This window comes from Osmerus mordax, chromosome 8 (assembly GCF_038355195.1).
Source record: "Osmerus mordax isolate fOsmMor3 chromosome 8, fOsmMor3.pri, whole genome shotgun sequence".
NCBI classification, from domain to species: domain Eukaryota; kingdom Metazoa; phylum Chordata; class Actinopteri; order Osmeriformes; family Osmeridae; genus Osmerus; species Osmerus mordax.
Window position 1 is genome coordinate 1,594,109 of NC_090057.1, and position 11,708 is coordinate 1,605,816.

General features: G+C 51.0%; 1 protein-coding gene across 1 annotated transcript in view; it reads right to left on the reverse strand.

Moving 5' to 3' along the window:
* Positions 1 to 287: 287 nt before the first annotated feature.
* Positions 288 to 11,708, reverse strand: part of bach2b (BTB and CNC homology 1, basic leucine zipper transcription factor 2b) — a 20,905-nt gene continuing 9,484 nt past the window's right edge. Inside the window, 4 exon segments of the mRNA XM_067242431.1 lie at positions 288 to 2,194; positions 3,338 to 3,544; positions 10,167 to 10,304; positions 10,306 to 11,646. Of these exon segments, the coding sequence (XP_067098532.1) occupies positions 1,715 to 2,194; positions 3,338 to 3,544; positions 10,167 to 10,304; positions 10,306 to 11,646 (2,166 nt within the window). The 3' untranslated portion in view covers positions 288 to 1,714.

Here is an 11,708-nt window from a genome sequence, read left to right on the forward strand (position 1 = left end):
GAGTCTCTAAATGAAGAGCCAACCAGCTGAGCCTGGGGCTGCAAACGAAGTGCCAGAACCGAGTCAAATTATTAGGAGAAAGCATCTCTGTAGTCAAATAAATCAATTTTCCTTTCTTTCTTTTGTCAAAGAAACTAGCTGAATTAATGACCCATAGCTTGAGAAGGTGTCCACACTCCCTGACTTGAAAACACAACACTGGAGAAATTCATAGGGTTCAGAGGGAGTTTCACCATCAGGCTTGTAGCATCTTTCAATACTGATAAGAAAAAAAAATATCCTTTTTTTTTTTTTGTCCTTTTCTTTCTGGTTTTCTTTTTCTTTTCAAAAACACAAGCTGAGACTCTTTTCACATTTAAAGAGGTGTCAAAGTTTGAGTGGATGTGGCTTGAGCCACCAGCCACGTTCCTTACACTGCCCTCATCATAAACATAGCATTTTCACGCAAGGGGCTCTAAAATGAATGTGTGTGTGTTTTCAATGCACGTGGCTGTGTGTCTGTGCGTGTGTGTGTGTGGTGTGTATTAAGCTGATTTCCTGAGTTGAAGAACACCCACCCTTATGGGGAATTTTCCTTTAGACAGGAAACAGCAAAGCAAATGTTTCCCTTAGCAAAAAGGTGCATGATACAAGCCCAGTGAAAAAGAAACAACCTTACAATATTACTGCGACAGTCACCATGCGCCAAACTATGTACATTATAATTCTGCAAAGCAAGCACTTGAAAATTACCATTACAACATCCAAATACAATGGTATTGCTGACCTGTGGGAACATAGCTATTTAACCACCTGGGAAATATTTCTTCTTCTCTTTCTTTCAGTGCTGAGGAAGGCAAAGGAGGAATGTTTAGGTACTGTGTGTACACAAAGTCTGCTGTACAGAGACACAAACGAAAGACACAGAAGACATTTTTGCATATGAACATGTACAGTCTGTCTGCTTCATAAATCTCTCAAGTACATACGCTGTATTCTCATTCTCATGAATCAAGTTGAACATTCAGAAGATTTCCTGAGTTTGAATTGCTGTGACAAGGGCCACCAAGAGCGAGTTATAGAGAGGGAGAGAAAGTGTGAGAGAGAGTTAGAGAGAGGGAGAGAGAGAAAGAGTAAGAGAGAGTTAGAGAGAAGGGGAGAAAGAGGGAGAGAGAGTTAGAGAGAGAGAGGAGAGGTAGAAATAGAAAACAGACGAAGTGGGACAGAACGTTGGTGTGTATTTATGAGTCTATGAGAGTGAAAAAGACAGAAAAAGAAAGAGAGAAAAACAAAGAGAAAGATTGAGGTTAAGATATCAAAAGTAGACAGAGAGACAGAAGACAATTAGAGAGTTGCAGTTAGGTCCATTGAGGTTTGATATTGATGTGTGATCTTTGCCCATCCCTGTTGTGGGGAGACTGAAATACATGAAGAGACAGTGTTGCCACTGTGGAGGTTGCTGCCAGGGCGAGAGTAGCACCATTGAACTGACGTGATTGGTTAGACGGTCCCACTCTGTCTTGGTATAAGGAGAATACCTGGAGAACAGTATTGCTGCTGTTAAGACAACTGTAGTGTCGACTTTTCAAAAGACAACAAAACACATAAATACAAACAAAAATTTGCGTTCAAAGAACACTGGCAGAGGCTGACCGTCTCAACAACCCGAGAGAGGGTTTGTCAGAAGAATACGACTAGAATTAAATAATAAAAAATAAAAACAAACCGAAAGATACTAAGAACAGTCCTTTCTCGGCTGTTCGTCGGTCGTACATTTATCTGTCATTTCCTGGCAGAAGTCTACCGTGACCGTCTGATTGGACTGTTCGAAAGAGAGGCCTGACTCCGTGAGCTGGCCTGGCTCCTGGCCCTCCACGTCAGTTCCCGGGCCATCCGCACCGTTCCCCATGGCCGAGTCTGCTTCGCTCTCTGAGGGGCCCGGAGACTTCTGGAAGCTGGGTTCCGGGGTGGCGGCGCCCGAGTGGGTTGTGAGGTCAATGCTGGTGGCGGCTGGTGAGTGGGAGGCGTTGTTGTTGGTTGTGGTGTTGCCGGGCCGCAGGACAGGGCAGTAGTGGTGCAGCGACTGCACCTGTTCTGGGCTCAGCTGCACGTCTCTGCACACCTCCTGGGACAAGCAGGAGAAGTTCTCCCACAGCTCGCCCATACACGCCTTCAACTGGTTCCTCTCTGTCAGCAGCTTCTCCTTCTCACAGACCTGTACACACACACACCCACCCACACACAGACACACACACACACACACAGACACACACACACACACACACAGACACACACAGACACACACACACACAGACACACACACAGACATTAGGCACTTATAAATATAGCTTTGATGATGGCTTCAGAGAGGCACATCCATGTTGATTCCAATTTAACGGTTAAAAAGGGAACACTTTTCACATCCTTCTATTATACTCAGAAGGCTGGATGACATTTCGAGGAGTCTTGTCAGTTTTCGTGGGCTGTGTAACACTTCCTGTGCTGACACAGCACATCAAAGACTCGCCGCTCCACCCCCATAATGGAACGAGCATGTGACAGACAACCTCCAGAGCTGCCATGGAAACGTGTGGGTAGGAAGGTAGGAGGAGAGTCAGCAGTCTATGGAGAGGGGCTGGTTTCAGAGTGCTCTGCCCCCAACACCAACCTCCACCAGACTGCTGTTTGGCATCTGGGCAATAGAAACTAATGATCTGGAGCTAAAGTGCAGACACATGATACTGATATGATCATATTTAATTTAACATACACTTTGTCACAAGGTAATGTTTACTGCACGGTCAACATCTGGTGATGTCTTTGTCAAAAAGAGCGTTGTTCTTGATTAATGTTTTTTTTTGAGTGAACATGGATAATGTTGAAAGAGCGAGCTTGTAAACAGAGTGTATGCTTGTAGACAGAGTGTGTGCTTGTAGACAGAGTGTATGCTTGTAAACAGAGTGTATGCTTGTAGACAGAGTGTGTGCTTGTAGACAGAGTGTATGCTTGTAAACAGAGTGTATGCTTGTAGACAGAGTGTGTGCTTGTAGACAGAGTGTATGCTTGTAGACAGAGTGTATGCTTGTAGACAGAGTGTGTGCTTGTAGACAGAGTGTGCTTGTGTAACAAACGTGGCGATGCCACCGTCAGAGGTGGTCGATGTTTCGCCCGCACCTGGGATCCAACCCGCCACCTCTAACTCCTCAAGCGAGCGACCACTACCAGCTACGCCAACCAAAGGCTAGCAAATCGCTAGCTCGGGTGGCACGTATACACACCTGAGCAGTGAGCCGATCAACACAGGCTGCACTTAGAAATATGACTGGATACAAGACATGAGTGCAGTAATCTCACTCACAAGTTTTCGAATCTCGACCTCCAGGTTGAGGATGCAGTCGAGCTTCCTCTTGCGGCAGCGCTGGGCGGCGATGCGGTTCTTACTTCGACGCCGGACGTCGTGGATGAATTCCAGCTGCTCAGATGTCAGTTTGTGCATTTTTACCATCATTTGGAAGTCGTTCCGTGGAAGATTTGTGATTTGATCTACAGGGAAAGGGAGCTTCACCTGAAAATAACACAAACATCAAATATACCGTTACTATCGCAGTATCAATGTATTTGAATGATAATTACCATCAGTTGAAACTCCAAAATTCCAAATTCCATTATTTGACAAACCAACTTTCAGAGGTGGAGCATTGTAAACATGGTGCATGTTCACCTTTTGCCACAAGATGGCGATAAAGGAGTGCTTTCTGACCCATAAACACACTTATTGTGAAAGAACTGGCCCTGAAGCTCTCTCCCTATAAAATATTTAGCTTGTCGCTCCATATGTATTCTGATGTGGGAGAGAAGAGGTGATCCAAGGCTGGGCAAAGGTCTCTCCATCTGGCTCAGACGGTCTGGAGTAACGCCAAGGTGACAGATTGAGGGGATCCAGGCAGTGTCAGAGGCTTCCATGGAGGAAAGAACATCTACATAGTATAAACCTGAGGTACTCTACAAGGACTGGTAAAAAGGAGTAATCACTGAAATGCACATTGTGGATGTAGTTCTGATATTTGAGAGGCACATTTTCTTTCAGTTCACAAAAGCATCCATAGCTTGGTTTGTGTTCCCCCAGGTTCTGGCAAACCTTCTGATCACATCACAGGCTGATACCCCACTGGTATCTGCATACACCAGAGATCCACTGCTTAAGGGGGAGAGAGAGAGAGAGAGAGAGAGAGAGAGAGAGAGAAGGAGAGAGAGAAGGAGAGAGAAGGAGAGAGAGAAGGAGAGAGAAAAAGAGAGAGAGAAATAGGGAGGTATAGAGGATGCTGAACAAAGAGCCAGAGGAAGACAGGCAGGAGGAGAGAAGCTGCTCTCTCCCCCCAGCTGCTGCTTCTCCCCCCGGCTGCCTCTCCCCCCGGCTGCCTCTCCCCATGGCTGCCTCTCATGAAGAACAAAGTCAAACGGAGGAGGGAAGAGAGAGGAGAGAGGGAAGAGATGCTACCCCGCTACCTGCACGGCTACTGAACCAGAGCCAGGAGCTCTCTGGAGCCCCTGTGTCGACACCAGACGGAGGCACTGTGACACCTCCAGTAGAGATGCTGGATGCACTCTCCTCACCCTGTCTTTACTAACCCAGCAGGGCGTGGGGGAGACAGGACCTGGGGTAAGTGTAGCACTCCTGGGGACAAATCAAGGTGCCTATTCATGATACAATGGAAATGACCCTCCGCTAAAGAGCACACCTCCACGTCGCCTCCTCCCAGAGAGAGTGAGAGGCGATGCCGTGCTTCACTTTCCTCATTACAACCTCAGCCACTCCAGAGACGTCGAGCGGAACCTACTTCTCATCTTGTGGCTGCATCTGCATGCAGACACATGAATTAATGATGGCTGGAGCTTTCAAGGCCAAACTGGGCCCGCAGGCTCTTCTCTCTGGCCAGGCCTGGCTAGCTCCAGATTCAGCTGTGAAGATGAGCGGGTGGAACACAGTCAGATGGCTGAGCGGTGAGGGAGTCAGGCTAGTAATCTGAAGGTTGCCAGTTCGATTCCCAGCCTTGCCAAATGACGTTGTGTCCTTGGGCAAGGAACTTCACCCTACTTGCCTCGGGGAGAATGTCCCTGTACTTACTGTAAGTCGCTCTGGATAAGAGCATCTGCTAAATGACTAAATGTAAATGTACCAGGTCTGAGGGGAAGGCTGCAGAAGCAGATGACTCCCTGTGTGATCTCTGAGAGCCAGGAGACGGCTCCGTGATACATAGGAGGGTGAACAGGCCAGGTGGTGGGCAGTAGTGCGGCCTCTGTGTTCTGGCTGGAAGACAAAGAGGAAAATGGGGGGGTGGGGGGGGTGGAGGACAAGCCACTTTCTCGACAGTGACCTTGTGAGGTTCCCTTTTCTCTCTCCTTCATCTGGTGTTCACGGTGGGAGTGGGGGCTTGGGGGTCTATATTTAGCCACGCCGCCAGGAGAGCTAGTCCAGTAAGAAGGCTGGGATGACAGAGTACGCTACCACGGCAACCATACATTTCAGACCCAACTGTTTCCTTTCCTTCCCCCTCCCGCTGCTCTCTCTCTCTCTCTCTCTCTCTCTCTCTCTCTCTCTCTCTCTCTCTCTCTCTCTGTGTCTCTCTCTGTGTCTCTCTCTGTCTCTCTCTGTCTCTCTCTGTCTGTCTCTCTCGCTCGCTCTCTCTCGCTCTCTCTCACTCTCTCTCTCGCTCTCTCTCTCGCTCTCTCTCTCGTTCTCTCTCGCTCTCTCTCTCGCTCTCTCTCTCTCTCTCTCTCTCTCTCTCTCTCTCTCTCTCTCTCTCTCTCTCTCTCTCTCTCTCTCGTTCTCTCTCTCTCTCTCGCTCTCTGTCTCTCTCGCTCTCGCTCTCTCTCTCTCTCTCTCTCTCTCTCTCTCTCTCTCTCTCTCTCTCTCTCTCTCTCTCTCTCTCTCTGTCTCTCTCTCTCTCTCTCTCTCTCTCTCTCTCTCTCGTTCTCTCTCGCTCTCTCTCGCTCTCTCTCTCTCTCTCGCTCTCTGTCTCTCTCGCTCTCTGTCTCTCTCGCTCTCTCTCTCGTTCTCTCTCGCTCTCTCTCTCTCTCTCTCTGTCTCTCTCTCTCTCGCTCTCTCTCACTCTCTCTCTGTCTCTATGGGTCATTATGCTGCAAATGGGTCCAGAGTGAAAAGTAGGGCTCACCTGTTACCTGGGCTGCCTGCCTGGCTGAGCCTTTGAGCCGCGTGTGAGCAGAGGCGAGGCAGCTGGCTGCCTCCAGAGGCCTCCAACTGCCTCCAGAGGCCCCCAGTTCCAGGCCCTTCCAGGAGGCAGTGAGGTCGGGGTTACTCTGACCGGCAGTGCTCACCTGCAGGGTTCTGACCCCTGCGGACCCCTGCTGACCCCTGGAGAACCAGCCCTTCACAGCCATGCTCCTACTCCATTATATTGCCACTAATGACTAACAAGCCAATCGGCGGTAAATACTGTAAATCTTCTCAACAATGTCCTTTAAAAGTTGCTGCAATTTTCTCTAATCGACAACCCCCGCCCTCAACAAACCTGACTGCCTTTACTACTGCTGCTGTTTTAGCTGCTGCAGTGTCCATCACTAAATCTAATCAGATAAAAAAAGAGATAAAGCACACTGCATACTGTTGTCTGTGTACATTTGATATGCTCCCTTTCCAGTGATAAGCCCGATGATAAATCTCATGTGGTGTCTAATGAGATTGTAAAGTATCAAATGGTTTGCTCTATAGATCTTGCGGAAGATCTAATCCTGAACGAGCTCATTAGTTATAGCCTTGTCTCTTGTACATAAAGATGCTAGAGTAACCTTTGGGAGATGGCCTTAGGACTTGGACAGGAAAAGGTGTGTGTGCTTGTGTGTGTGTGTGTGTGTGTGGGTGCTTGTGTGTGTGTGTGTGTGGGGGTGCTTGTGTGTGTGCTTGTGTGTGTGTGTGTGTGTGTGTGCTTGTGTGTGTGTGTGTGTGTAGTACCACAGGATGTAAGGTCTTGAGTGATGATGAGTGTGTATTATTACCCCATCTGGCCTTTAGGCTGGCACAGTGTCTGCTCCTCTATAGAGATGTTAACTGTCGAAGAATGTGTATACAATTGTAATAGTGTCACATGATATATAACTACATTGTTCTAATGAGATCAATGCTAGACATAAATTTGCCATGCCAATAGTTTAGCAGCACAATAGCTATGAGGCAAAAGGTTACTGTAGTTGTGACCACGCAGACTGATGAGTAACGGATGTGTTCTTTCTACAAATGTGTCACGTCAGCGCAGAGTTTCTAGATTCTGTAGTAGAGCGACCGAAATCCCGGTTCAGGCTCGTTCTCTGTGTGTGAGATTGAACACGTTGGCTGTTGAGTGCGATAAGCACGTGGATGTACAGGATCAGAGCGACAGTACAGCACGTACCCATCACTCAGCACTCTACGATCAATATTTGCACTACTGTGACCAGATGATATGCTAGACTGATCTTGATGCCTATACCGAGAGCTGGAGAGAGAGAGAGAGAGACAGAGAGAGGGAGAGGTTAAAATAGATATAGTCAGAAGAGATGGATGAGTGTGGAAACAGTTCAGAGATCCCGCACTGAGATTGTGTTCTGATAACAAGCTCTCAGCTCTTAAATCCTCCTTGGTCACTGGGAACCCTTCCTCTGCACAGCCAGCCAGGCCCCCACCACTCCCCGTGTGAGGACAGGGATCCTGCCCTGCCTGCAGCCCTGCAGCCCTGCAGCCCTGCAGCCCTGCAGGACAGAGCACACACTGTTGACCTGGCCTGTGGTTACAGGGTCAAACCACAACGTAGAACGACACAAGAAAACTGTCAAATCGTGTCTGTGAAACTCCGCCCCCTAGTAGGCCTCTAGTTTGGCTTTGTGTGAAGGCTGTTACTGTAATTCCAGATGTCACTGGACTGTGTGCAACAACACCTCATAACCACCGAGCTGAAAGCAGGCAGAGACCTCATGTGACTCGGACTACCTTGAATGACTATCGCTTCGGTCAGATTAGCCCCCCAGTTTAACAACTTCCTTCCTCATCAGGATTCATTGTTTCCAGCTCTGGACTGCTGCTATTTTTACCAGCGCTGCTCGACCTCGGTGGGGGCTGCTGTTTGCTCTGCAAACACACACCGACGCATGGCAAAGCCTTCTCCCTGGACACGCTGGCTGTTTGGACAGACAACTCGCCGGGGGGAAAGAGGACAAGAGCGGCCCAGGAAGAAAGAGGTCGCTTTTCTGGTTGCTGCAGACCCAGGCAAGGAGGCCTGGGTCTGCAGCAACACAGAGGGGGATTACATAAGAGCCTTGCCCTGCTCCAGGAAGACCATAAAGTGAACAGCTTCTGAGAGCCGGCCCACACTAATTCATCCACAATAAATCTTATCACCAGCAGATGATAGTAAGTGGAGGGCTGGATGAGAAGTCTGAGGGTCAACAGGGATCTGGCAGGGAACGTTGTCAGTGGTAAGGGGGCGCCCCGCGTGCTGGAGAGAGTCCATCTGACTCATACAACGAGGGAGAGGAAAGACAGGGAAATGTCTCCGGGTCATTTTTGGGCAGCTAGTCGTTGGCAGCTTTACCCGGTAAATCAATTCTATGTAATTTACAGCGGTGCATTCAGCACTGCTACAAAAAGGGCCATAAATCTGGAGGCTGTGGGTGTGGGCCACGCTAGCAGGGTAATAATTACACATGACTGTCGGGGCTGGTGGGGCTCGTTGCGTTTGTGGATTCCTTCCACAGACGGAGGCTCAGTCCTGTCATGTCGCTCCAGCCCCTGCTGAAGCCCCGAGACTCGCTCTGTGGATCCCATCGCCATGGCAACGCACCAGTTTCACCCTCTCCTCCCTCTCCGATCTCTCTCTCTCTGATCTCGCTCTCTCTTTCGTTCTCTCGCTCTCTCTCTCTCTGGGCTCCCTGTGCACTTCAAGGTCTCAGTCTAGGAAGCTGAGATACCTCTCCTCCAGGAACATCGGAAATAAGTCTGCCTGCAACAAAGGCAAATGTTGCTGACGCAATGCATCTACGCTGAAAGTGAAACAGCGCTAGAAACATGACTCTGATTACAGCATGTCCCTCGCTATTCAACTGTCTTCCTAATGATCTTCGCTGTAGACAAGGTTACATCCTACATTTTCGCTATCAAAGTAGATTGTCACCTAGGAAATAAAAACAACCACAACAACAACAACAACAGCCACCACCATCCCAGTGTGACTGCAGTCTGGAGGACGTCTGCCCAGGTGGATTAAAGGATGATTAGAGGATTTGCCATTCATCCCTGTCAGCACAGCTCCTCATCCTCCCCCGGACAGCCAGCCCCCCATGCACCCTCTCCTGCTGCGCTCTCCTACTCCCCCCCCTGCACCCTCTCCTGCTGCGCTCTCCTACTCCCCCCCCCCCCCCCCCCTCTCCCCACACACACACAACCTTCTGGCCACATCGCTCACCGCACGCCCAGCACGGCTTCACCTTAGCACGCCGGCTTATTAGTAATCCAACAAAAATTTCACAGGTCTGCTTGATACCTTGGTGCTCTGAGAATTTACACATGCATATGAGATCTGGGTGTGGATGAAAAGTGCTTGTTAGCATGGCTAATCTTGATTAGGGAGATATAGCTCCACGGGGGGGCGGGAGATAGAGAGGCCATGGACACCCTCAGAGGATCCTAACCCTTCCTTCATCACAGCTTGTCTTACAACCACACACCTCCCAGCACACAGGATCAACCAATCACAGCGCTCGATGCTGCCGCCGCCCCCTCCAATGTGTGCGCTCAGTTTGTTACGGCGCGTTTGGACTCCCACATTCAGTCTCATTACACAAACATCCAGCAGTGCATAAAGCAGATTAATAATATCAAAGCACATCTGTGCCCTTTGGTGGTGGAGTAAATCTTTTAGCGAAACACTCTCGCTTCAAGAATGAGATGATCTAATGAGCGCTAATGCACACCTGGAGTGCTGGGTCACCGGGAACAGATTAGCCAAGGTGACGTGTGGTGACAGATGATCTGTCTTGTGTGGGACATGTCTTCTTTCTTTTCTTCTGTAAACGTATTCCTTATTGTTGTTGCATGTCTTGATTGTTGTGTTTTATATATTTTGGTCAACCTCGTTTAAAAAAAAAAGTGCTACATAAAGATTGATTGATTGTTTGACAGGAGAGGAGGGCGTACTCACCTCTGGGCCCTGCTCCTGCACATGACAGGACTCGCTGTCTCCCTCGGAGAAGGACCCGGACTCGTCGCTGGAGTTGGTGCCGTACGACTGCTCGCACTTGATCTTGGGGCGCGCCTGGCTGAAGAGGGTGTCGCCCCCCCACGCCGGGCTCCGGTGGGTCGGCGGTGATGCAGCGCGTCACGTTGGAGCTCGGCGAGGAGGAGAACTCGAACTGGGGCAGGCTGCAGGGCGAGCCCCCGCTCCCGTCCTCCGCGTACGAGTAGGAGGAGCAGGAGCTGGAGGTCCGCGTCCGTGTCTCAGACGGCGGAGACCGCGGGCACACCTTGATGGGCACAGGGCAGCTGGTGTTGGGCCTGGGCCGGCAGGGGATGGGGGCCTCGGCCGGGGTGGTGCTGGGCGAGTAGGTCTGGGAGCTGGGGAGAGACTGGCTGGACCCGGCCCACAGGCCCTTTGGAGGGTGCTCAGAGAGGCCCACCTCCAGGGAGTTCCCTCCGGGGTAGGAATGCGCCGGGGTTCCCAGGCGGTCACAAGCCCCTGAGGAGAAGATGACGCTCCGGCGGTCCAGCTCCACTTCCTGTTTGCAGACGCCGTCGCAGGAGGCGGACTTGAGGGACAGCCCGGAGGGGAAGCCGTCCACCTCTTTAGGGGAGGGAACAGGCAGGGCCTGCTCCCCAGAGAAAGGCCTGAAATCTTTATGATCTCCCTGAGTGGTTCCTTTGTCTTGTGGACAGGCGAGTCTGTTAGCAAACAGCCGCTGTGACGTGTCAGGCAGGGCCTGCGGGTCCCCCCCTTTCTTGAAGAAGGCGCGCAGGCAGGAAGGGGACTTGTTGCTCTTGGCTCGGTCGGCCAGCACGGGGCTGTCCATCTCCATGGCAGTCACGTCGTCCTTGTCTTGGCTGTCCCGCTCGTCTCCAGACAGGCACAGCGAGATGGCTTCGTCCTCAGCCCGAGGCTCCACTTTGATCTGGGCTGCAGGCAGCCTGCTCTGCCCTCGCACCGCACCGCTGCCAACCCCGACGCCTTCTGTTAATGTGCTTGGGAAACCTGAGGTACTGGTGTGTGAGGTGTCGTTATTGTGCTTGTTGCAGGCCCACTGGTACTTCCTGTATTTGGGGCAGCGCGGGTGGTCAGAGGCGCCGTGCCTGTCGAAGTCGGCCGCTACACGCTCCTCCTCCGGGCGGCGCAGGGAGGCCAGGGCGTCTCCGCGGCGACGCGGCCTGGGGGACGTGGCCTTGGCGCTCTCCGACTGCATGCTCTCGTCCTCCGAGTGGTTGACGTCCGGCGCCCCCTTGCGGCACAGCAGCAGCCCGTCCTCCTCGCTGCGGAGCTGAGCCTCCAGGAAGCGAAAACACGAATCTTCCAGGTTGTGCATGCGCAGGAACTGGGCACAGCGGATGACTTCCTGGATGTTTTCTCTGCTGAGTAACAGCTTAGCAGTGTAGGCAAACTGCAACAATGGGGCGAATCCTCTGGCAGTGACCTGTGAAAAAACAGGGAAATTGCCAGCATTACCATCAGCACTGTCGTTGTTCAGAGTCCTTG